Below are 26,835 nucleotides of genomic sequence, written 5' to 3'. Positions count from 1 at the left end.
CAGTATGTTCAGAGATTCTGTAAGTTAACGTCAGCGTGGCTGTCCATTACAGAACATGAACATAGAGAACTTGAATAGATAGCTTTGAATTCAAAGCAGTATAGCCATTCATGGAAATTAATCTGCAGTGGCTACATCCCAGATAAATGCTATTAAAAGCACTTCCTTACAGGTCAGCACTTCCACAAATACTTTGCTCAAATCATGTCAGTTACTTCCAAACAATGTGTGATAGTTTCTGGTGCCAGGACAAAGTCAGTGTAAGTCAGTACTCATTTAATTCCTTATCAGCATGGCTTGGGGAGATGCATGACCATGCCGAAGTAGTCAAGCTAGCTGCAGAGATGATGCCAGCAGCCTGACTGCTGCCATTCACTGAAGCAAAATTGAAACCTGGGCACAGAGCTGATGCCCAGGCATGAAGGCAAATAGCATGCATGAGTTACTGTACCTTGGGATAGTTTGGAGAAAAGCAAAAAGGGTTCAGTCATCCTTTAGAATGGGGAATGGGGATTAACTGCAGCATAGGAAGTTCCACACAAATGCGCACAAGAACTTCTTTACAGTGAGGTGACGGAGCACTGGAACAGGCTGCCCAGGGAGGTGGTGGAGTCTCCTTCTCTGGAGATGTTCAAGACCTGCCTGGATGCCTGCCTGTGCGACCTGCTGTAGGGAACCTGCTTTGGCAGGGGGGTTGGACTCGATGATCTCTGGAGGTCCCTTCCAACCCCTACAGTTCTGTGATTCTGTGATTTAAGTGCTAAGTGAAATGCATTCCTGGCACATGCAAAAATGAAATCCTCAAACGCATCACAGATGCCACAAAAGAAACTTTCTGTAAAATATGTATTCTCTGCATAAAGTCATGTTTTTTTCTTTCCTTTGTTTTTGCTGTAATTTAGACCCAAGGCTTTGTTCCAAAACTGTAGTATACTATGGTTGTCACTACAGTTTTTCTGGACTCATACTCTTATGTTTTCTGGCCTACCTTTTATTCCCCACTAAGATTTAGGTCTCTTCTCCTTATTGGCACAGATCTCTTAAGAATTTGTAAATGTTCTTAGTTATCCTCTTTAAGGTACCATCATTTTAGAAGTTTGGAAGTAGAGTGATTTCTGTTCCACTTGTTATGCATTTGGCACCTGCTTTTACTGTAGTGATGGAGGAATAACTTCTTAGAAAATGTATCTGTGGTTCTTTCACTGTCAGGGAGACCTTTTGAGGCAAAACTGAATCCAAATGAAAAAGGCTTGATAAAATGGTCGCTATCCTTGACTGCTTAATTCCATCTGTAATTCTTTTTTTAATAAATTAATTCATTAGTAATTCATTTTTTAATAAAGAGGTATAAGAAACATAGCTTGATAAACAAATCTATAAGAATCAACAAAACTAAATCTAAAGCCATGCACTAAAGAATGTGAAAATTTATGGATGTCCAAGTTAGCCTGCTGAACTTGTGATTTAGGTGTCAGGTTATCTCTATGCATCTCTGTTGGCAAAGCTAGAGGTCGGTAATATGCAGATCGAAAAAAAAAATAGCACATTCTCAAGCAAATATTTAATCAGCCTTTTTGTAGACTGTTGCTTTGTTCCAAAATGTACTCCCATTTGTTTCTTCTCATTTTAAGGAATCACAGAATGGCTGGGGTTGGAAGGAACCTCAAAGATCATCTAGTTTCAACCTCCTGCCACAAGCAGGGTCACCTACCACTAAATCAGACACTAGATCAGGCTGCCTGTGGCCCCATCCAACCTGGTCTTGTGCTTGTTAGATGGCAGCCAAGTTCTGAAGCAACAGTAGTAGTCATAGAATCACCAAGGGTGAAAAAGACCTACAAGATCATCCAGTCCAACCGTCCATGTATCACCAAAAGTTCTCACTAGTTCTCTCCATTTATGGAACACAGTTGTTCAAAGAGAAGTCTTCCTGGATCATGTGAACTCCAAGATTGTCAACATGGTGCCTTTAGCTGATGTGTTTGTTTTTAATGTAAATAAGTGAATAAATATTGCACTTGGTTATATATTGTTTATATTGCCAAGTGAAAGCAGTAAATGTGTTTTCAAATTGATGGCACTTGTGTTAAAGCAGTGGTTTCTCTCACGAACATCAAACTATCCTTGAAAAACCGCAGCTGTCCAGCAGCATTCACTCCTTAGTAAATACAGAATATGTAAAGTAGCACTGAATGCATAAATGCTGCTCTTTTTAATCCTGCTTCAAGCCAGTTGTCTATGTGCAGTACAAAATAAAGGGCACTTTCATATGGTATTTTCACCTAGGCAGAAAAGTTCAGATATGATCTTCAGTTCCTCATCGTCACCAAAACGTAGTGCAGTTCATGCTGCAAATGCTCAAGAGCTCTGCTCAGTTTATTTCAATTATTTTTTCTTATGGAATCTGTTTATTTTGTAGAGAAAGCAAAGCAAACCTGCTGTCGGTGATCCAGCCCTTGTCCCATACTCTTCTGCATCTGCACACCCTAATTTACTTCCTGCAGTTTCAAGCTCTGAAGATCAAGGTCCAACAACTGCTTCACTTAATACCCAGGCTGGAGTGAAGCCTGCAAATGCAAATTCTAAGGTTTGCTCTGCAAGTGATGGATCAGTGAAAACAAACACCAAAGCTTGGACGGGATCATATGCTGATAAAGTTTCGCTAACTTCTATGTCAAAGTTTTCAGGAATCAATACTCAGAACATACAGCCAAACCAAACCCACCAAGATGATTCAGCTACACAGATGAAGCCCTCTTCAAACAACACATCTGAAAATATTATTGCTCATCTACAAACTATATTTCCGGGCTACAGCAGGTATTTTTTTAATGCGTGTAATGCTCTATTTGGTAATTGAAATTCTAATCTATCATTTGTAAAGATAGTAGAACAGAGATAGACAGAATAAAAGGAATTGATTTCTTACTGAATACTTCATTTTCACACACACACACACACACACAAAAAAAAAAAGTTTTTTCCCTTGTTTTCTGAGATACTCCTTATCATGATTGACCTACAGTGTTGACTTAATGTTCTCAATGAGAGCTGCCAGCAAATAGAAGTAGTGTTATTTTGATGAATACAGTAGCTAGATCCTAGTTACTGAGGGGTGTTAGAAATAGGTGCTTGCTGCAGTTCTGTTGAGAGGTTAGGATTTTTTACAGGCTCTTCTGCTATGAGTCAAACATGGAAACTACAGTGTTGTAATATGCCTATAGTAGCTGTAGTGTTACCCATCAGTAATCATGTTATTTTTCTTTCAGTTCAGAGTTTGCGAGGTTCATAAAAGATGTACAAGGAAGAAGTGGAAATACATTAAGTTTGAGCTCCACTGAAATTCTAAGCAGAGTGACAGATCTCATTCTGGACCAGCAAAATGAGGTCTGTTGTAGTTGCTGCTATTTCTACTGTGTATCTCTGACAGTGGAAATAATGCAGCACAGTCTAAAAGAGAATACAAATTTTTCCTTGCTGTCAAGCTCTGAACCGTGAACATGCTCAAAACTCTTATCCAATACCTGTCTAGGCATCAACTTCTGTAGGGAGACCTCTGAAGTCAACATCATCTGCTTCTGCAGGACAGACAGGAACTCAGAGTCAAGTAGCAGCTGCAGAAGGAAATGTTTCCAGCGCACCCCAAGCAAGGCCTGCACACAAAAGCACCTCAAGTAAAAACATGCTGCCATCTCAGCCAAATCTCCAGCCGTGGGGGAATGCTGGAGCAACACCAAAAGCTAAATGGAAAAAACTAGACTATATAGTAAGTTCTCTACTGCATTGTGAAATTCAAGTTATTACCATGGTCTTTTTTTATGAGATGTGAAATAATCAAAGTATTACTAGACAAAAAATAGTCAGACTTCTTCATTTTGTGGACAAAAACTTAAGTAGAGAGTTTGATGATAAATTGTTGCTAACTTACTAATCGCTTTCTGTTCAAATGATTATTTTTTTTAAATGTATAGCCTTCCAGCGATGATCCATGCATCATATGCCATGATGAGTTAAGCAGAGACTCATGTGAACTGGAATGTGGGCATCATTTTCACAGAGAAGTAAGCATTTTTTTTCTTACCTTAGTATTGCTTAGATGCGAATGTTGACTAACTGTTCAGTTATACAGTTTTTTTACTTTTTAAAAGTTTCTCCCTCCCCTTTATCCTTCAGCATCTGAAATTATGAATGGCAGGACATTGTTTTCCTTTCCGTACTTTTTGCACCAAGACTTGCTATATGCAGTATTAATGTTTTGAAAAGTTTCCAGTTTTAGATATTAACTAAAATGGTAATTCATCAGACTGAATTTAAGCTTACTTTGAATTCAGAATAATCCAGTCTTGGTAATCAAATTACGGATTTCTGTTTGCAGCATCCTTAGAGAAGGGGCCACTGCTATAAAGCTGCTTTTGCCACCTGATAGGAGCTGCAGGTGTAACTTCATGTATTAAGGAGGCAAAAAATTATACTGGAATAACACAATACTTCTGTCCATGACCTTTTCCCATTTCCATATTTGTTGCTCTTTTGTCACTTGCAGAATAGGTTGGTGAGCAGAACATCAGAACTGGAGAATAGTTTTCTAACTGCAAATTTCATAACAAGTTGTACAAGGGGGTACTGAGACTGTCTCCTCAGCGTAATCTTCCTGTTCTTGCAGTGCATTAGAAAATGGCTTAAGGAACATTCGAGTACCTGCCCTATCTGTCGCATCCACGTTCTGTTACCTGAAGACTTTCCTGAGCTCCCTGCACGCAACAAACATGCCTAAACCTTGTTTTGTGACACTCAGTAAGATGTGGAGTGGCTGCAGATAAATAACCATCCCAACATGGCATGGAGACATGATGCCTAAGAAGAGGTGGAACCCTGGTTTTAGTGGAAATGATAGCAGAATTTGTTCTAATGCAGTATTTAACACTGAGCTGTAAGACACAGGTATTGCTGTGGCACTTACCGGATGAAGACAGCGTACTCCTTAAATCAGTGCTTCTCCTGGTTGCTGCCTTCAGCGCGTGTACCTCATGTAGTTCTGAGGCCAGGACCACGCTGGTGGGGTTCTTGCTTAGGGGAGTTTCAGTCCTTAATCTGTTTTTCTCAAAAGCTGCTTCTGTATGTGCACAGTACCTCTAAAAAGGGGTTTTCTTTAGAGCTGATACTACACCGAAAATAAATAAAAGTGGGCCGAACAATAGACTGGCAGAATTTGGAATAACCAAGCCATCACCTTCCCTGTATAAACAATTGCAGGATTCCAATTGAGTTTCTTTAGATCATTATGAATATCATTCGTGTAATTGCAAGTCTTTTCTCCATGTAAATCTGGAACTGATAATTCAAATTGTTTAAATGATAACTCTTAGCTATACTTTGAAGCACTAAATATTCTCTAAGTATTCTTCTGTTCATACATCGATTTTAGAATACTGTGATTCAATTCTGTAATGTAAAAATACCTTAAATTTCTCTCCTTGATGAGCTGATTTGTTTGAATTGGCACTGAAGGATTTTTATTCTTGGTGAAGCAATATAACGCAGTTGTGTTCTGTGCACAAATGCCAGTTTATCAGCAGTGTGAGGTACATGGTACAACCAGCTGAAGGAGTGGCTGTCCTACTGCTTGAGAAGTCTGAGTGTGCCATGAGTGCCTTCTGCCTTGTAAAATTTGTTTCAGACAGCCAGAGATCCAGGTATGCCGCATGGTGTAAACACCCTCAAAATGTGGTGAGTCTGACCATTGTTTGGGCACAAGCCGTGTTCAGCTATTTAGGTTATGGCTTAATGGATCATTTGTTTCCCCAGGTCAAAGTATACAGTTGAAGTTTCAAAGCATCCTTTGATAAGTCAGTATGTTTAGTGAAACTTGGGTCAAAAATAAAATTACTTCTGTAGCCTCTGTGGTGGTTCTTCTTGTGTAATATGTTTGTTGATTGTGAATTCTTGATGCATAAGGTACTATCTGCCAAAGAGCTGAGGTGCCGTGCTGCCTGAAGGATGAGGTACTGTTCTGCTCTGCGTTACACTGCTTGCATCCTTGTCAGCTTGTTTTTTCTCAGTGGGTGAGGAGAGTACAGGCAGAGCAGCCCCCACACATGCCACAGGTGATGGTGTTCTTAACCAGAACACAGCTTGACAGCACTGGCTGTTAATGTGGGGTCTTAACATTGAACTGATATTTACATATGTTATGTTCTTGCTCGCTGCCAGCTAATCTTGTCCCTCACAGCACACATAAGCTCTCAGCTATTCCTGTCGTGTTTGGATGCTGTTGATTTTTTTCTTTGTATGTGGAAAGGTTGGGTACATGCTCCACAATAACAGTAGAAGTATCCATCTGCTAGAAGAGTCCAGTTTCTAATCCAGCTCTCAGTTGTCAGCAGTTTATTGCAGAGTCTCACATTAATCCTTGGCTTCCAGTCAGAGCTGCCTTTCAGAGAGCAAGAAAATCATAGAGCAACAGAAGCACTTCAAAGCAGGATTTTGTCAGATGTCTCTCCTCCATTCTCAAACCATTCCAACCATCAGTACCCCAGAACAACATGGTACAGGCAGAGGGGCAACCTATTAGACTGCAGTTGAAGGAGTTCTGCTGCGGATACAATAGCCAGGGGCAGGATGAATGCCAGTGCTTCTTTTCATTTAACTTTGGAATGTGTGAAGTGATGCTGCTGCTTTAGGTTTGAGCAGCAGGTGGCACTCCTGTAGACTAGAAACAGTCTAAAGGCATCTAGACTAGGAACAGGGGCTGTTGTGTTCCAGAAGTCATGCTGTATTTACTGGTTCCTGATCTTAAAAAAAAAAAAAAGTGTGCATTTCTAGTTCATGGGGAAAGGAAACAGAGGGAGGGGATAGAGAACAAAGGTGTTCTGTTGTTTTTTTTTTTTAATAAGTGTAAGACATTAAATATCAAATATCAAATGCTTACTCCTGAAGTACAGCTGATACCAAACCACTGCTAAACTCAGACCTACATATTCCTGCTTAGCAATACTGCTGGAAAAAGCTACAGGAAGTTGGTTTTGGCAGTTCTCTTTTTAATTCTTTTTAGGTTGTTATACATCACAGTTGATGTAACGCCCTATATACTACTTAACCTGCCTCCATCCCATGCAAATTTTGTGGAAAATTAACAACTAAAAGAAAATTGCAGCTTTTTTGTTAACTTCAGATAACATCAAAATCCATTACCTGTTCATCTGAGGAAGGTTGCTTCTTGCTGGAGTGGATTTTTTTTCCCCCCCATCTAGTTCCTACTCTGCCAGTTTCTATGAACTTTTAAGATTTATGATTACAAAGACTTAACATATTTCTTAGTGTAAATTTGTATATTTACTTTCACAAAAGTATTTATATATATTTCCTTTCAGGTGCTTGTATTTGTACTTTCATATTAGTAAGTGGCAATATTAACCCACCTGTTTAAGCAGCAAATGGCCTATCTCTCTTGGAATAGTTGCTCACATCATGAATAGTTTTCTACAGGCACAAGGTGTCACAGCATAAAAGTATTTTTGGCCACTTTCTTCAGTACTTGGTCTCATCTACACTCTGAGCAGAGGGCTATGCAACAAGGCAGTGCTGCTGTTTGTCATGTCAGTCATTCCTTTTTCACATCAGAGCTGAGCTGCACAAGTCTAGTAAAGAGGAAAGATGTTAAAGTGTCCAGAATAAGTGCAGTTTGAAGCTAAAAACTTCTGACCTTCCTTGGCACTATTTTACACAAACAGCAAAGGTAAAGCAAGGGCATTCCAGGGAATAGCCAAGGAGAAGTTACCTGTGAAGCAGTAACTTCAGCTCTAAGCACTCCTTTGAGGCAGACTCATTCCTAATTTGACCAAAATACATTTGATGTTATTTCACCTCATTACCCATTTCACATCTCTTAATTCAGTCATCGTGCACTATTCATCTCATGACATTGTGCATTGTAGTAGCACCATTTATTATACTTCCACAGGCACTATTCAGTCCTGTCCCCTCCTCAAATATATATACAGTAAACCATATTAACAGAACTGACTTCATTTAAGAGGTCTTTGAAGGACTTGGGAACAAGTGTTACATCATGAATTGAACAGAAGAATTTGCTTCACATATTTTTATAACTGGGGAAAATATGCAAAAAAATCATTCACAATTTGTTTGAGAAAAAAACATAAAATCTAGCTGCTGAAATCAGACACTTGACAGAGCTCTCAAGATAGTTAATCCACCTAGGCTACCATAAGACAGGCAAAGGCTTTGGGATAACTGAGAGCCCAAGAACCACCATCAGGAGGAAGGAAGTGATAAGTTTTCACTTCAAATAACAAGATAAGATAAAATCTCATTTTGTCTCTGAATGATTTCATCCTTCTCCTGTGACTCCTTAAGTGATTCTTCCTCTGGCTATTTACATCCTGCAGAGCTTCAGTGGGAAGTTCTCTGTGATGAGATGATCATCATGCAGGAGGACAACAATGTTCACTTCAAACTCTACAGGAAAAGAAAGAGTTCCATTAATTAATCCATTCAACTGAACTGTAACAGTAAAAACAGAGCAGACACTTTCTACTCTCAGCTGCATCACACCACAGGACTCTCCCAAGCTGTTTCTACAGCCAAGTCATACAGGGATGAAAAGGTATTCCAGACAGAACCAAATTAGAGGCATCTAAGACCTTGGGCCACTGAGACCCTTGGCTACTTACAAACTGAGTTTCTTCTGGATTTGCTTCTCTGTGACTCAAAATTGATGCCTGTTGACCAGTGTGTGATCAACATAGATGACACAGAAGATCAAACAACTACAGATTAAAATGGACTTTGGTGTGAGAAACCTCATCCCAAAGCATATGTGTATTTTTTTTAGAATCATGTTGAAAAGTTAAGGAACAAATTCCTGCCCACACTGTCAGAATGTAACAAGATTTTAAGGCCTTACAGAAAGTGAAGTTAAACACCAAAAAACCATAAACATGTAAGTGATGGAAAAAGTCTCAAAATCTACTCTTCAAATATTACATTGTGTTGGTCAGAAATAGGATCAGGATCAGGTCTGTAAAGACTTCTAAGTGGAGACAATATAAAGACAAGTAGAGTTCACAGATGAAGGCAGGCAGAGATCACACTGAACATAGCTGTCTTTTTTGGGCACTTTCATACTTCAGTTAAGACTTCAAATTCATAAAAGTAGATATGACATTAACAGCAGCCATTTCTTATTTAATAGTAAGAAATGGCCAAAGTAAACCAGAATAATATGTTGGGGGGGTCGGGGGGAAGTGGAGGGAAAAAAAAAAATAATAAAAAAAAAAATCACAGTACATCAGGTACAGAAATGCTTTTGGGGGAACAGACAACCACATAATGAAAGTTGAAAAGCTACCTGTGCATATTTGTCCAAGATACACAGCAGAAAAGTAACAGGAGCTTCAGGTGGGAAGGATCTTGGAAATAGGGACTTAGACTGTAGTAACAGCTACTACTGTACTAGCAGCCTCAATGTGATGCAATTAAATTAAAAAAAAAAAAACACACACAACCACAGGCAGCAATGAGAATTTCTGAAGTACTTATCTGAACAAATGAGAACTATCCTAAATTTTAGATGTTTGTAATGAAGATGGTAGAATTTGGATACAGTTAGGAGGAAGTGGCCTGTGTAGATCTAGAAAATAGAGTCAGGTACAATCTGCCTCACTTCTGCATCTATGCAGCAGGAGAATGGGAAGCAAAAAAAAAAAAAAAAAAAATGCTATGGAAGGAGGGGTTCTCAGCAGTGATAGAAAGAAGGAATCTTTCCATTTTATTCTCAGGCTACTATTCAGGTGTTGAATAACACCATATTTTTTTGGCAGAAAAAAAAGTTACTCATTGATTATTCTGGTCATGTAATTCTCTTAGAACTTGCATAACAGTATCCTAACTATTTCTGATTGGAAGCACTTGGTCTCTGCTTTCTCAGTCTATATGAAATGCAGCATACTACAGTCCTGTTCATGGAACCTCTACAAGGAAATAGTCACCCTTGTTCTTTCTTGCACAGCAATTCATCCTATTACCTGCCAGAAGCTGAAGTGAAATTAGCAGCTTATTTCTAATGGGAGCTGCAAACAGAGCATAAGATCCTATCCACTTACCCACTTTGAAGTTTGTTGTTTCCAAGGTAGGGCAAGTGAACAACCTGGGAAACACCATGTATATAGGAACTGGTAGGCCTCTGCAGACATCCCCATCAGCAATCTGAATATTCTGTATCTCTGTGGCATCTCTGGCATAACCTTCCGCACACCCTGGTGAAAGCAAAAGAAATTCAGAGGGAGCGGAAGGAAAAGCAAAGCAATGGCCAAAATTCAAATATGAATTCACTGGGGGCAGGAGCAAGAAGGGAAGGGAACAGGGATATGGCCTTTTGCCCTTTGATTTGTGAGTTTTCACATGAGTGCTTCAAAACTAAGTCTTAGGGATTGAATTTAAAGTAATGTTTCAACTGTTCCACACGAAATGCAGAATTATTTTTTGCCAGTGTTTTTAGTAGTATGATTTCTGACAGTCTTGCATATTGAACATCTAAGTGGTAATTACTGCAGCATACACACGTTCCACCTATTGGGAAACTTACCACAGGTTTCCACACGCACTAACTGCAGCTCAATACTTTTGACTGCAGCTTCTGCACTCTCCACTACCAGCTCCCCTGTTAGTGGCTGCGTAATGACACAGTTTGTAGAACTGAGATGGCCTCTGATGAGAAATTTTGGAAGCGATGCTCTCTAAGAAGATGGAGGGAAAACAAACATAACTAATCATCTGTACCAGGAGAGAACAGGCAGCATCACCTTACAAAACAAAAACAGGAGGGAGGAGAGAGAAAAAATAAGAAGAAAAAAAAAAAAAAAAAAAAAGCTAATGATGCACAGCAAAGCATTTATTCATTCTTCTCTTGTTCAGAATCATGCAAGTAGTAAATTAAAAGTAAATAAATAAAACCCAAACAACTTACCTCTTTAACATTCTGCAAAGTTTCAGGAGTAATTGTGAAGTCTACTGGGCTCGGCGTCAGTTTCCCTTTCTGTGACTAAACAGTAATGAAACAGTTAAGCTGTAACTGATTTACAGCACACAAACACACACTCTAAATACTAACATCAATTAACAATTGGCTGTGTTAATTTTCAGAATTGTCTGCATACAAGAAGTATGTATCTGTGTAACAAAAGATCTGAAATTTCCTACATTTGGTAGTAAGTAATATTATGATATTGTCTAAACAGATCTCAGCATATTGCAAATCTGAATTATAGAAACAAAACTATCAAAACTTTGTTTATTTTGCACTTGCCATTGCGATAAGCCACAACATAATCTCCATTCTTAAGTTTAAAAACAAATAAACCAAGTGTTTGGCTAATCAAAATGCCCTGGAAAAAAGAACACTACCAATCTTCTGAAACATACTGAATGCCATAGGAAAAAAAATTCACATTTCTGTATTTACAAATAATTACATTTTGTATGTCATGCTTTATGTTTCCTTAAATTATCATTACTTTGTAAATTTGGGCAGGGTAAATTGGAGTAATGGAGCAAGATTATTTATATGTTTAAAGAACCTTCCCTCTTCTCTTGCTATCTCTGAGCACTTTGAGCTCTTTCTGCTGCCCTTTCAGGACCAGCTCAGGCCTATTAAGTCATCCTTGTATCAAAAAGAGATTCTCAGTTGAGGGAATCTAATCTGGCACTGATGTAACAGGTGTGGACTCTCAGCTTCTTTAACTGTAAAATAAGCAAAATGTGGTCCAGGTTAATTTCCCACATTGGAAAAAACAATTCTAGGGGCACATTCTTGTAGTTGTTCACTTCTTTAGATCACTTATCACAAAACCAGGAAGTTAGTCTTCACATAAATGGCTGGCTGGGCCCTGAGCTCAGCTGTGATGCAGTCCATGCTTTGAATCAGGAAGGCAAATGTAATTTACCATTCGCCACACTCTCTCCCCATCCTTATCTCAGAGAGAGACAGAATGCCTTTTCCCTACATATTCTACATATTTAGAACAAGTGATCAGCACAGCAGCATCAATCAGGAGAGAACCAATTGCATGTGACTGAGAGTTGGTAGAGCACTGCTATACTGGTGGCCTTAACTTGAACTCTAAGTTAGGACTTACTCTCACTACCTAAGAATTCAAAACAGCTTCTGCTGCCCAGCTGCAAGATGGAAGATAATAGCAAAAAGATTGACTGTATTCTCCCACAAATGACAAATTCTGGCAAAGAATAAGGTTAAGGGAAATGGTACATTGAGCACTGACAGAGAGAATTATATGTTCAGTAAAACCTCATTAATTCACCCCAACTGGAAGATTTGTCATGATTTACTGACTTGTGTTCTAAGACGTGCCACAGTAGGAACATGAAATAAAATCAGGAAACTGCACAATATAATTTGTTCCCTATTTTGACAACTGTGGCTTACTTATAATATAATGATGGACTAATAAAAAGTAGTATAATACATTTTGGAAAATAATACAATCCTACCAACAGAAGACCTCCTTTTAGCACCTAGCTAAATCTGTGGTAGTACAGAATGAAAACAGCATATTTCCACCATATTACAGCATAAGAGTCTTAACACTATAATTGCACTGTTAAAAACTTCAAGGGAATGATACAAAACAATATGTTCTAGTAAGTTCCATGTGGAAAAAGAAGAGGTATTTAGCTAGGCCTGCACAACCTGTACTGACAGCACAGGCTCTGAATGTGTATGTAAGGCAATACAAACTGAAATGTGGAAAAAAATCTGATATAGGAACTTCCAAATAACATGCAGTCAACCATTTATTGTGAGACAGTCAAATCTCAGCCCACAGCAATATAGAAGACTGTCTCCATGTCACTGACTGGAGAGTGTGGTTATTTATTAACTTGGATATCTAGCATATTGCCAACCACGGGCTTATATAATAAAGGTGATTAAGCTGACAAGTTTCTTCCTTCCAATTTGATGCAATCCTAACTTTGATATTTTGGCCTGGGGCTCTAAGTCACAATTAGGCATCTAAGTGACAGAAATTATGTGCTGTCTCTCAACTAACAAACTGCCTTCTCTAGGGCAGACCTTTGGGTGCCTGGAAGTTTTGGCTAGGAAGCATTCAAATAATCTGAAACAGCATTTAGATAAATATGTGTTCTTCTAACTACATTGTTTCACTTTTAAAAATTAAATAACAGAATAAATGCAATGCAAATCCTATTTATAATTCTACATTAAATGCAAAACAAAAACCAACGGTGTTTTACTCCTATCAGTAAAAACTGACACGTTAGCTCTTCTGGATATTTATGTTATGTATGTCCTTTACTCATACATACCACAGATACAAGTACTTATTGTTTTACTTCATCTTTTAACCTTACCTCCAAACTTCACTTAAAATGAAAAATAAAATAAACCAAATCAGATCCAACAAAGCACACACGCAGCCAGCCTCCCCCCACTGTGTAGTTAATACAAACTGCACTTACCACTGAGTGAACAATGAATTCACAAGTCTTGGTTAGGTCTTTTGCCAGCAGAGAACGTCGCATATCACACCGCAGGGTATACTGGCAAGAATGGGATGACAACGAGAAAGACTTATTGAAGAACTTAAGATTTCATCCGTTATCTTTCAGTCCTTTGTATGGGTATATATGTATATGCAGAATGCAGATTTTAATATTTAAGGCACTGCTTACAGCAGATTAGTAGGTAATGCATATACCAATGATACAGTGGGAAGGGAAGGAGATACAAGGTATATGATTTCAGATGCCCCACATGAAAGCTATTTTGTGCTTACAGGCCCATCCCATTTTGAAATGGTCTCGCATGTTACATAACAGCCAGTGAGATCAAGGGACTAATTCACTGACACAGTAACACTCTCGTATGGCTTGAGCACCCAAATGACATCCAGCTAGGAGTGATTTCTGTACTGCTGCTCACCACGTTTTTGTTTAAAGAGAAGGACCTTTAAGTTCCTGCTTATCCTTCAAACTGACAAAAACAAATATACTTAAAGATACTATGACAGAAAACTTTGTCCTCTGTTTCCATGGAAGAAGAGATACGACAGGTAACAAAAGCTCAGATTTTCTTCACAGGTAGGACTCCCTTACCTGAATATTAACAAAGACACCATGATACGTCTCATACAGAACTTTGTTGCCCTTCACATGCAGTGGAAATTCAAAAGGAATTTCTGTCTTGCCACTGGGAAGCTTCCCTGGTTTTACCATTTCAATAGTGCTGTTAATAATTTGAATAGGCTGCAAAAATAAATACGAAAGTTCAGTTTGAACTACAGTGACAGTTACATCATGTCAAATGAACCAACAGTATCACTGAAGTCTAACAGGCTTCAAGAATTCACCAAAAAATTCAGATTATTTTTTCCTCATACGCAGTTCTCCAGTCTTACAAGGAAATATTAACAATGTTTCATTTGGAAAAATGATGTATGATCTATTTAATGGTTGTAGCAAAGTAACGACTACGTGCATTTAGAGAACTGAACAGCAAAGTCTGAAGCACCTGGGAAAGCAAAGTGCCATTTTCCAAACGATGACCTGTAGTATGAGCTGCAGAAATCAACAAGTACACGTGCCAGTTCAGCAGGCAGCCCTTCCCCACCACCCTGCTGCCTGCTCATCCATCACTTCTCACCCTAAAGGTTTCTCTTCTTATAAGGTTTCTTTTTGATTTATTTCTGAAATTATGGTTAGCTACAATTTACCATTGGACCGGGAAAGCCTGATAATCATGAAATATGCACACAAATGGAACAAAGCAAAAGCAGCAGGACAGAGCAAAAGTGCCCAATAGGGAAGTACACTGAAAATCCAGCACAGCATTACTACTGGCATCTTATTTTCATTCAAGATTCCAGTTTCTTGCAAGCAGTTTAAGTTGCTTCAGTGTCTATCTGATAAGAGATGCAATCCCTCATTATCTTACTGTTCCATTACTTACACATATTTGTCACAGTTGCAAGAACTGAAAGAGTGATCGTTGTGCTGACATTTAATGAGATAAAGCTAAACCTCCTCTATTTAGGTTTATTCCAACCTGCGTTTTTAACATGAGAAAGAAGAATGACTGAACTAAGCTCACTGTTCACTCGTGCTAAAAGAAGCAGCCTAACTTGCTCCTCCATGTAGCATTACTTTCTTTTGTGCTAAACTAGACATTCATCTGACCTATCAGTAAGATAATTCAAATCAATTAAACTCATATCAGAAATAAACTTGCCCTCTCCTGATCTACTAATCTAATAAATTGAATCAACCCGAATGAACAGAAACAAAGCAGCAGAAGCAGTGCTGGATGAAGAGAAAAGATTAAATGATCTCAGCCCATCTAAGTAGGGAACATCATAAAGGGAACTTTTTTTTCCTCCAGTTCATAATAAAGTGTTTATTACTCAATTAGAAGGAAGCTAATCAATGAATGCTGGGTACACTAGGAAAAGGATACAAGATAACTATAAAGAAATATGATCACTGCAGCTTTGCTTGAAGGTTACACTTCTCTACAGTTTTACTTCTATTTTTCCTCTAGCAGGCTGGAACAAGAAAATTCTATTGCTTCTTCTGCTTTTCTGTTTTTCAATCAATCACAGACAGATTACTCATGCTGCAAACAAAGTAACTATGATACAAATTGAGACTTTAAAAGACCCTACACTTTGGCAAACTGTTCCACAAATACAGCTACACTGACTCTAGACATAGGCAACCTTGCCCTCAATCAATAGAGCCACATTTGTGTGCAGCCCAAGATAATTTGTCCTGCTAGATTCCAGACTTCACTCTTCCAAACCTGAAGAGCAGTAGAGAGGCCTTCCAGGATTCTGTGTTCAAGCTGCTGGACTGCAGTGTCATACTGCACCGAGGAACCTTTACGGTACTCAGTAGCAAACAACCTCAACGGCCTCTGCAGAAACTGTTAGTGTAACAACTGACCTGGACAGAAGTCCAATTAAACTTTGTCACCGTAGAATGAGTCTCCAATGCATCCTCCAGTAACCCTAGTATTTACGTTACTGCATTTCTGCCCTAAAGAAAACACTCCAAAATGGTGAAAGAACGTTAAGCATTTCTCTGCTTTGTATCATTCGCATACCATGAAGTACTGTAACTTCCTGAGAGCCAATAAAGAAAAATCTAAGAAAATTGAGAAAAGCTTCATGCTGAAGATATCAACCTGCACAGGTTCTTACCTTGACAGAATTGTAGAAAGCTTCAAACACACCCACACTTTTGGCACTAAGCTGCAGATTTACAGATCCTTCCATCGTCAATGAGATGCCTTGGTGCTGGATTGTGTCCTTACTTGTTATGACCACAACGCCAGAAACAGTTTCCTAGTAGGAGAAAACACAACATCTAAACAGTTGTTTAAAGCAATTCCTGGTATTGCTGTTACTCAGACAACATGCTACTCCATTTTCCAACAACTCAACAAAGCTGTTCCCAAAGTACAGTCTAACCCTGTTAGAAGAGACAAATACTGATAACAAAATAATGTGAGGAACAGACTCCAGTTTGTTTTCTTTAAAAACATTCTCCTTCTCACAGAAGTACTTATTGAAAGTACTTATTCCAAGTTTCAATTGCATTCCAACACTTTGAGGTTTCCCTCTCCTGGCAAATGAAAAACATCCTCATAAGCAGCCATCAGTTCAGTTGGTAACAGTTAAGTTTCATTTCCAAATCTCAGGAAAAATTTAAATACCAAAAGCAGGATGGTCAGTCATAAGGAATGGGAGAGAGAGCATAGCTGGGAAAGAGATGCCTGTGCTGATGATCAGATTAATCCAAAGAGCTGTACAGAGCAAATTAATTAATAAAAACAAAAGCCAGCAACAAAAAACAAACAAAAACCCCACCACTCCACAGATGTTCTGCTACACAAACCTATGCCCCACTATGTGGGAAACAGTTTCAAAGCATACCTGAATCTAAGGGTAAGATGTGTGAACCAAGAGACAGGTCACTTATCCCACTAAGAATGTATCTGCACAAGAACATGGCAGCTTTTACTTACTAATTTAGAAGGTTGAACACTGAAAAAGAACTGACTGCAGGACAGCAAGACACATTTCATTTTACATACCCCATCATTTATCCTTCCCATTTCCTACAATAGAGAGTCCACTTCAATCCAGTATTGCACACCAAACACTCAAACGTCTGGAAACAGCAGCAAGTGATTTGAGAACTTGGAGATTTCTTAGGACTAACTCTCTCCTGATTGATAGTAAAGCTCTGAGCCTCCACACCAAACCACAGATTGAAACAGTAACTCAGACTGCCCACTCCACGCTCGACCAGTTAGAACCAGTCTAGCTCCGTACACTTGAATGCTGCCAGCCTTTTGTCTTTACTATTGGTACAGCATAACAATATAGAAAAATGGGTCAGGCAGTTTAAAGCAGAGCATCAAGCATCACAATGAAGGCTGCCATGCTACAAATCCGAGAAGAGGACCTGCAGCAACTGGGAAACTCCAGGAACAGAAGGCACAAGCACAAAAGGACAGTGAAGAAAAGCTGACCTAAATACTGTACTGCTTTGCAAACAGGCTTTAATTAGTACCAGCAATTAGGTTATTGCTTTGAAAAGTGAATACTGCTAAACTATAAGAAGCAAGCACTTCATACATTCAGGGCTGTCCTTCAGTAAATGAGAACAGACTTCTATCATATAGCAACAACCTATTAGCTATCACCTACACAGCTTCACACAAGAAGGTTGTATGCATTTAGGGCAGAAGGGAGAAGAATGGATTAAAATTAAATGTGATTTCTTTCTTTAAACAATAAGTATCTCCTAAGAAATAAAAGGAGATTAAAAGAAAAACATTGAAGTCACTTTTTAAACAAGCAACTTAAAGAAGTCACTAGTCAAGAGAGAGAGTAGCATCACAAAAGAGATGCTTATCTGAACTGTTTATATGCCATCAGGTTCTATCTCCATTTTACAATGGGTGCGAAAATCTACTATTCCCTCTCTTAAGAAGAGCTACTTTGTACTTTTTCATGTTCTTCCTAAACACAAAACTTTCAGTACACTTGTCCTTCCAAGAGGTACAAATCAAAAGAACATAAACATATCAAGATGGTAAAATACTTACAGTCAGCACATCATTTATAAGAAAGCTTCTTAGTTTTGCAAAAGAAAATATAACATTTGAAAAAGTTATTTGGCATCACTAGAGTAATTAGTACTGTCTTCAATTTGTATCAAAAGGTATTCATTTATCTTTAATACCCTACCATTCTCTACAACTATCTGAAAGGAGGTTGTAGTGAAATGGAGTCAGCCTCTTCTCCCAAGTAATTATGACAGGGAATGGCCTCAAGTTGCACCAGGGGAGGTATAGGTTGGGTATTAGGAAACATCTCTTCTCAGCAAGAGCTGCGGTGATGCAGTGGCACAGGCTGCCCAGGGAGGTGGTGCAGTCACCGTCCCTGGAGGTGTTCAGGAGCCGTGTGGATGTGGCACTGAGGGACGTGGGCTGACTATTTGGACTGGGGGATCTCAGTTGTCTTTTCCAACCTTAAGGATTCTACAAAGGCATAGAGAAAGTCACCAGTGAAATGAAGCCCCACTTATTACAGTGGAGTAACTTATCATCAGTTGCTTTTGCTCGCTTTCTACCTTCACACTTTCCAGGAACTCCTCAAGGCTTTCCCACACGATGACAAAACTTCACAAAATGGAATAATGCTAATGCTCTTCTACAAAGAATCGTTCTCCTAAGGAGAGTAACTATCCACAGAAAGGACATCGCATCCCGTGAAGCTGACAGAGCAGCATATGCTACACTGGAACAAAACATTCTTGTGAGAAAACTGCTCCAATTTAACGATCCCCAAATAAGCTCTTTATTCTTCTACTGTCAGTTCCTCACCTCTCAAACAGGCACATGTAACTGACAGAAAAGTCTCAACTACAACGAACATCTGCTTCACCTAATTCAACCTCATCATCCCTTATTTCCACAGTCGTTGAGCAGAGCTATCTGTGTTTGGCTGAGGACAATTAGGGCTGATCTTTGTTCAGGAAGAAGCAATAGCGCGTAACACAGATCACAGAACCTCATCTCTAAACTCCTAAGACAAGCTGCAACTTCTGACTAAACCAGGCAGCCAATCGGATTCTTTAAACATGATGTAAAGATTCAAAGGATCAAAGCACATTAATTATTTGCTGAGAATTACTTCTAGTGTTAAAACACACACCAATTCCAACCTGACTGCTTACAGTCAGGTTTTCTTGCTTGAATAAGGCACTACAAAAAGCTTCCAGCTAGATATGATGTACTTTCAGATTGGAGCCAGTCATTTGACAGATAAGAATATTTGCTGATAAGAAATATCAGCCTATTTTATTTTCAAATGAGAGGTACTTTTGAAAAAACACCACCACCAAAATCAATCAAACAAACCATAAGGCAAGCTTTCAGGACCACCTGAAATCTGCCACCACGCATTTTCAAGTGTTGACAGCAACAGAAGACACCGTAATGAATGCCAGTACATACAGAAATGCTTACCAATTACCCAGCTCCAGTTTATTTTAACTATATCTTTATAGAAGCACAGAATCACAAGATTAGAAAGGACCTACAATATCATCTAGTCCAACCGTCCACCCATTACCCTTGCTACCACAAGCCACTAAACCGTATCTCATAGCTCCAAGTTTTATGAATTAAGCTTGTCATTGGTTTGGCAAAATGGGAGTCCATGGTCAGTTGGTTACCAACAAAATGCTTTAGTTGCTCTTGGGGTTCCTCTTTCCACATCACAAACCTTTAATTTCAGGACTAAGGGCATGAATTTGGCAGTTTTAGACTTCCAATTAAGTTCACTTAAGTCCTGTTTACTAAATGTTCTTCGTCATTTTCTGCCACATGTATTATTCTACCCAACTGATCCACCAGCAGATCTTAACTTCACATTCTTCTGCTTCTTTACACAGAAAGGTACTGCATTTAATAGGAAAACCCTGCTATATCCAACTAACAGGACATCAGACATTCAACCTCAATGTTCAGTATTACTAAGCAGTTTGCTTTGTCAGAAACAATAAAAAGCTTCTGTGTAGGCAAATTCTAGCTTAAGTATATTTTGGAGACACTTGTAATTAAAAGCCTTTTGCTGACATTAATCAAGGCATTCTTCTTTGTATACTGCATTTTTCAGCCTTTTCAGCCTGCAATTCTTTTAATTATCCATTTTGAGCTAACTACCACAGATATTCCAGTCATCCTGTTAGGTTTGCTAAATAAAACACATCATTAGCTGTGCCTGTCCCCTCTCATTCTTCCAGCATTCCAAAGTTTGTTAAATTAGCCTCAATGGCTTGAAATTTTCTCTTCAATTAAAAAAAAAAAAAAAAAAAAAAAAGGGGGGGGGGGGAAGGAGAGGAGGGGGAAAAGGGAGAAGTCTCCTGAACACTGATCTTCTGTTCCTAGTTGCTGCAGTAAGCCTTATTTTGCTATAACAAAACTGGCCATTAAGATCTATTTTCTTTTTGTTCTTCAATCCCCAATCACTTCTCTCTTGCCCCCTAACTATTGCTCTTTTTGCTCCAAGAAATGGTGAATGTGCTGTTCTTTACCTCCAGTTTAAGGCACTTGTTTCAACCAAGTTTATTCAAATTGAACTCTGGAAAAAAATAAAGGTCTTTGTTTGCTTATTTTCTCCAGTTTCTGATGATCATAAACAATGAACATAGAAACAGCTCACCAATTACCACAGCAAGTTTTTCGTTTCTAAAGCAGCAATTTGTTGCCATGCACAACTATTTTATAAATGTTATGTCTGCTTTCTCCCAGTTAAAAAAAAATAACAATTCACATAGAAGAAAAGAAGAATTAAAAATAACAGTTATTGCCAAGATACTGCCTTGCACTAAAAAATAAAAATAAATAAAAAATAGGAGAAGAGATTTCAACTTGGCAAGAAAGACTGTTTTGTAATGATGAAAAATGCTCAGACTCAACTGGATTTAATATAACCAAGGTCACTGTACCAGGATGAAAAGTAACCTGACCTAATCCAAGACAGCAGGGAACAGTAATTTGAAGATTGAACCATATGGCTATTTCAGCACTAAGGAGAAATGTAGAGGTCTTGGCCTTATGGAGAAAGCCTACAGAAAACCACACATACCACTCTAACCTTATAAAAAGCAAAAAATGAGAAGTTACTCAGATGTTATTAATTCTCCTGGCCAACCATTTATTTCAGACACACACATTCTTCTCTCACCAGCCTTCTCTTATATACTTTGAACAATATTTTCACCTAACAAGAATAGAAAAGAGTTGTGCAATAACATTAAAGTTCACAAACATTTATCTCTAAGCATTTCCCTCTAGAAGTTTTTTTACGTAAACTCTCACACCCTCAGGGCCTTCATTAACATGGAATTTACTACTGTGAGAACCTCTGCACTTGTTAAATATGGGTCTCTCTCATATCTGTTTCCCCTCACCGCTTCCCTCTTGGAGGTAACACAGAAATACAGTAAATGCTTTCAGGAGACTGAGATGCTGAATGGCATACGCTCAACAGATCCAGAGATGAGAAAGATTTCACGCATTGTCACAGAACAGAAAACTGGAGCTCAAATGGAAGAATCAGCAGCCATTGCCACTTCTTTGGTCTATGAGGACCTAGAAGCACAAGCTGAGATTCCTCAGGCTTCTCTTCATCCACACAACTTCATCCACACAACAAACAACGGTTTGTCCGGTTTCCTGCTCTCTTGGAGCTGTTCCACTCTGTGCAGTCTCCATTCTATAGGCCACCCACTGCTTCTTAAAATAAGAAAGAGATCTCATTAGGCATGACTTCATTGATTGCGTGAAATCAGGGAAAACCTACAGACTTGCTTTGAAAGTCACATACTTTCAAAGGCTTAGTGTTGAAATCGTAACCAACGTGAGGTGTATAATCAATGAATATACAGATGTTATAATTATGAAATAAACAAGAGAGTTTGATCAAGCAGTTATTATATTAAAAACAGAATAAATAAGAGTGCTTACCCTTGTCCTGGGCTTGCTATGAAACTCCAAAGGAGTGATCTCCAAAAAGAGATCCTTCCCCACTGGTAGCCAGCTCTTAAATGGGTCTAGGAGAGGTGCAGCCAGGCTCCACCCCTTCCAACAGCAAAGGTGAATTACCTTCATCTAAATTGTGCTCCCAGGGCTGACTCATTGCTCGCCTCAGGTGATCAATCAGAGGTTCAGGCTGTGATTCAACAGTTTCCATATAGTGAGAAGATGATAGAAAAGGTAACTACCCTATTATAAGCCTACACCATTTAGATGGGTGTTAAAGTCAAAATGACCCTCAGAAGTTACAAAATCACCAAGAGGCATGTATTAAATTAAACACACCAGAATACTACATATCAGCTCTCAGAGCAAATATTTCATACCTACTTAGGAGTGCAAGCAGACTGTCTTTAAAGCAGTCTGCTAAAAAAAAAAACCAACACCAAAAAACTCACCAAACAATTTTATGATGCACACAAAAACAAGCACCAGGAACATTAATGGTTCCTTAACTATCCATCTGCTTAACTGTGCAAAAGTATTTACCTACACAAATGTTTTCATGCTTTAATCAGAGCTATCTCATAAACTTCATAGAACTGAAAGTTAGGGCATGTAGCTGTCACCTTTTCCTACACGTCCAGCACAAGTCCATTCTGATACTGATTGTTACACACACTGTGTTACACTCTATTTGAGAAGCCATTCATAAGAAAACAAAAAAGGGATATCCGATTCAACAGATTTTATTCTTATATATATTTAAGAGTCACTCCGTCCAAATTCTAGCCATTGCCCTCCTCTGGCTCACCAAGCAACACCATCACTGCAAGAAAGGCAGCAGACACCGAATGGCTGTGAAAGAGAGTTGCACTGTGAAGTTATGCTGTAATAATCATGGTTTCAGGCAAATTACGATTTCAAAAGCTTTGTGCTATTATCTTCTAATAGGCCTAACCACTGTACAATTTGAACATCACTGGATTTGATACTCTCCAGAGGTCCCTTCTAATGCCTACAAACTGTGATTCTGTTACCATCTTCTTACATATCCAAATGCAGTTTTAAATGAGCTTGGAAAACAAAAGATCGATTCAAGCCCCAGTATCTCCACTGCCTTCATATAAGTAGCAAGACGTCTATACTGGGATGAGCTATGGTTTTCACTACAGGAATCCCCTCATTTCCGAGCAGCATTGATGAAAGCATTTTTTGAGATGAAAGTTGTCCTAGACTGAAGGTATTATCAGCATAGCTGATGTCAGCAAAGCATACAACAATCAGTACATTTCTAAAAAAAAAACCCTAAAGCTGCACGTGTTCCATGCCTAATTCAGGAGAGATTTGTAATGCCTTCCAATGCCTACGAAATTACCATCAAAAATTCATACTGCACTCCTAACACACAGCTCACTGCTGTTTCACATCATTCAAATCTCAGAATTCCAGACCTCGTTAATGAACTAAAACTATAAACCTCCTCACATGGAGTTTGAGTGACAGTAAACATACCACACAGATCTACTAATGATAAGAATCTTACTTAATTTCAGCTTGAAGATAGAAGAAATATCCCTTTTCTTGTACTAAGATCAGTCCTGTTTGGTATGATACAAAAGCAAGCCTAGCAGGGAAACTGAAAAGAAACACAGCAATAAAATAACATACATCAGCAAAATAATGAGAAGGTGAGAAACAGAGAAGAGCATTTACCACCAAAACATCACACCCAAAGGGATGTGTTGTTCACAGAATGACAGCTCAGCTTTATGGATGCTGCTGTCTCAATGATTCGACAACTGCAGAGCAGATGTTCCATAACCTTCCATTCAAAACTGTTTAAAGCAGTTTCCCAGTATTAGAAGCATTCAGTAAGCCGAAACATGGTTAGATGCTGTATGAGACAAACTGCTATCACAGAACCATTAAGGTTAGAAAAGACCACTAAGATCACTGAGTGCAGCCCACCCCCTCCATGCCCACGTCCCTCAGTGCCACATCCACACGGCTCCTGAACACCTCCAGGGACGGTGACTGCACCACCTCCCTGGGCAGCCTGTGCCACTGCATCACTGCTCTTGCTGAGGAGAAATTCTTCCTAATACCCAACCAAAACCTCCCTGGTACAACTTGAGGCCATTCCCTCTCGTTCTATTGCTGTTACATGGCAGAAGAGGCCAACCCCACGTCAGCACGTCCTCTTTTCAGGTGGCTGTAAAGGAGTGAAGCCAACTGCTCTCAAAGGGAATGAAAAAAAAGACTGCAAAAGTCACAGCATTTTTCAAGTAGCTGCAAAAGTTAAACTACACAGAATCACTTTACCACATACAACAACTACATTAGTGTAAAATTATTAAGTAATCGCTCAGAGAAAAAAAAAAAAAAAAAAAGAAGAAGAAGAATTCAATCAGAGGAAAAAGCAAAGTAGAACTGCTCTTGCCTAAAGACCGTATCTAAGAAGGTATTACTCCCCATCAGGTACCAACATCAGCACTCACCCCGCAGCGGTACACCTTGTTGGCCCGCTTGATCTTGATGTCCAGCGCCGTGCCCATCGCGCCCTGACGGGACGGGAGCGGCCCCTGCGGGAGGAAACCCACTCCTGTCACCGGCTTCCGCCCGCGGCGCTTGAGGCAGCTGGCGCCGCCAACATCCGGGGCTCCGTAGCGTCATCCCTCAGCTCGTGATTCTGCTTCCCTCCCCGCCCCTCCCCCGCTTCCTGGCACGGGGAGCGGCCCTAACGGTCGGGCTCGGCGCGGCCTGGGCGGGCTTTCCCGAGCGCAGCCGTTGTGGTGCTGCCCGCCTCGGCGGGAACCGGGCGGGGGAGGAGAGAGGAAGGTCAGTGCTCAGGGTAATGCCTAACTGCATTACGCCGAAGGGAATTACAGTCTTAAGGAAAACATAAAGAGCTTGTAAATAAATACAAAACGGCTGGAGTTGTCTCCGTTACAGTTACACGTACGACTCAGCACACTGCATTTCATAATGTGTGCAGGCTCTGAAAGTTGTCAGCAATTTGTTTTATGAATTTAAGTAAGGCAATGCCTTGTAAAATATCAAGTGAGAAAATCTTTCAAAACAAAAACATAAAATCTGAAGTAGAAAAATATCTGGTGGATTCACTTCAACTAATGAAGTGATTTGTCTGCCTCCACCTTGCACTGGTGCGGCCTCACCTTGGGTACTGTGTGCAGTTCTTGGCACCGCAGTACAAACAGGCCATAAAGCTGTTAGAGGGCATCCAAAGAGGGCTATAAAAATGGGGAAGGGTCTGAGGGAAAAATGTACCAAGAGTAGCTGAGGCCGCTCGCTGTGCTCAGCGCAGAGCAGAGGAGCTGAGAGGAGGCCTGATGGCGGCTGCAGCTCCCCACAGGGAGCGGAGGGGCAGCGCTGAGCTCTGCTCCGTGTGACAGCGACAGGGCCCGAGGGAACGGCATGGAGCTGCGTCAGGGGAGGGCAGCTGGGGGTCAGGGACAGGGGCTGCACCACAGGGCGGTGGGCACAGCCCTGATTGCTGGAGTTCAATGAGAGTTTGGACAATGCTCTCAGAAGTAGGGTTTGAATTTCAGGTGGTCCCGTGTGGAGGCCAGAGCTGGACTTGATGATCCTTATGGTTCCCTTCCAACTGAGGATGTTCAATGCCTCTAATGCATGTGGCCATGTGTCAGCTCTGAGGGAAATGGTTAAAACTCCCACAGATAAGGAGCACAAGTGGTTAATTCCTGCAATTTCAGTGGGTCCAGGACTCAGCCATCGATGTTATATCCAGTCCCAGAGGAAATCTACAAAGTATGAATCCAAAGCATTCAGCTGAGATGTGGCAAATGCAGACCTTACCAGCCTCAGAGACACACCACCATTCTTTCCTCATCCTACATGATGGGACTTTTTACATTCACTCTTAAACAATTTCGTTGGTGGCAGAGGTGGAGGGGAGATGGGATGATATGTTCACAGAATATCCTGAGCTGGAAGGGACCAACAAGGGTCCACAATTCCAGCTCCTGGCTCCACACAGCACCACCCAAAATTCCAACCCTATGTCTGAGTGTCCAAATGCTCCCTCAACTCCATCAGCTCAGTGCTGTGACCACTGCTCTGGGGAGGGCAGCTATGGTGAGCAGGCTTTACAGTGAATAACATGGATGTAGTGCATAGGTGGAAGGGAAAGACATTTTTCTGCAGTCTTGCAATAAGGCTTCAGGTGGCCTGGAATAGAGAGTTGTGGAATTGTTCATTGGTGATACTGTGAATCTTTGAAGTCTAAATGCTAGGGCTGGTTTTCATCACCTGAGCTTACTAATTAGTATTATTTATTGCTATTCGCAGTGAAAATTGATAAATAATTTTTTGAGAATGGCATTTGAAAATGAATAAGCATTCCAAGAATTCTGGAGTCATCTTTATTTTAATTTTATTGCCTTAGTATAAATATTTGTCCTTTTTTAGTTATTGGTATTTAGAAGATACATTTTCTTAGCTTCAAATAGCTCAAAAAATAAATACAAGTCCGGAGGTACCATGTCCTAGCAACAGCATGCAGAGATCATTCCTGAGCACGAATGGGCTCCAGAAATGGCAGGAGGGAAGCACTCAAGTGACATGAAGAACTCCAAGTTCTGTGTTTAGCTTTCTCAGCCATGTGAAGCCAAGAAGATGATTCTAGCCTGTCCCCTCTCACTCCTGTGCACACTTCAGTGCTAAAAGTGATGCTGTATTAA

The 26,835-nt window shown here is 39.8% G+C and overlaps 2 protein-coding genes across 12 annotated transcripts in view; one reads left to right on the top strand and one right to left on the bottom strand.

Annotated features, from left to right (window-relative positions):
- The window catches only part of TTC3 (tetratricopeptide repeat domain 3), a 60,840-nt gene extending 54,946 nt beyond the window's left edge, over positions 1-5,894 (top strand). For 8 of the 10 annotated variants that reach the window (XM_042866741.1, XM_042866740.1, XM_042866735.1 and 5 more), the window contains 5 exons: positions 2,420-2,820; positions 3,270-3,387; positions 3,533-3,766; positions 3,972-4,061; positions 4,664-5,894. In XM_042866741.1, coding sequence (XP_042722675.1) covers positions 2,420-2,820; positions 3,270-3,387; positions 3,533-3,766; positions 3,972-4,061; positions 4,664-4,774 — 954 coding nt within the window. In that variant the 3' untranslated portion in view covers positions 4,775-5,894. The other 2 variants (XM_042866738.1, XM_042866737.1) reach the window with 2 other exon arrangements.
- A 1,122-nt stretch (positions 5,895-7,016) lies between these two features.
- On the bottom strand, positions 7,017-24,764 carry VPS26C (VPS26 endosomal protein sorting factor C). Of its 2 annotated transcripts, none has more exons than XM_042868291.1 (8): positions 24,613-24,764; positions 16,257-16,400; positions 14,155-14,304; positions 13,519-13,599; positions 10,988-11,062; positions 10,607-10,757; positions 10,125-10,277; positions 7,017-8,478 (listed from the first exon to the last, which is right to left on the bottom strand). In XM_042868291.1, the coding sequence occupies exons 1-8, from the start codon at positions 24,667-24,669 to the stop codon at positions 8,396-8,398; spliced, it is 894 nt and encodes a 297-aa protein (XP_042724225.1). In that variant the 5' UTR covers positions 24,670-24,764; the 3' UTR covers positions 7,017-8,395. The 2 variants fall into 2 exon arrangements, with proteins under 2 accessions (XP_042724225.1, XP_042724226.1); XM_042868292.1 differs by lacking the exon at positions 24,613-24,764 and adding an exon at positions 22,103-22,138.
- Between the last annotated feature and the right edge of the window lie 2,071 nt (positions 24,765-26,835).

Source organism: Lagopus leucura, unplaced genomic scaffold, assembly GCF_019238085.1.
Source record: "Lagopus leucura isolate 7727_CA_CO unplaced genomic scaffold, USGS_WTPT01 Super-Scaffold_100001, whole genome shotgun sequence".
NCBI lineage: Eukaryota > Metazoa > Chordata > Aves > Galliformes > Phasianidae > Lagopus > Lagopus leucura.
The sequence above is the reverse complement of the archived record's forward strand: the minus strand, read 5'-3'. Positions and strand labels throughout refer to the sequence as shown.

What these genes read in the sequence shown, in the direction of transcription:
- VPS26C (XM_042868291.1), bottom strand. Translation starts at nt 24,669, where the DNA reads ATGGGCACGGCGCTGGACATCAAGATCAAGCGGGCCAACAAGGTGTAC. An exon ending in CTTTGCAGAATGTTAAAGAG is followed by an intron (nt 10,758 to 10,987) that starts GTAAGTTGTTTG and finishes CCATCTTCTTAG; the next exon opens with AGAGCATCGCTTCCAAAATT. An exon ending in AACAACAAACTTCAAAGTGG is followed by an intron (nt 8,479 to 10,124) that starts GTAAGTGGATAG and finishes CTTTTCCTGTAG; the next exon opens with AGTTTGAAGTGAACATTGTT.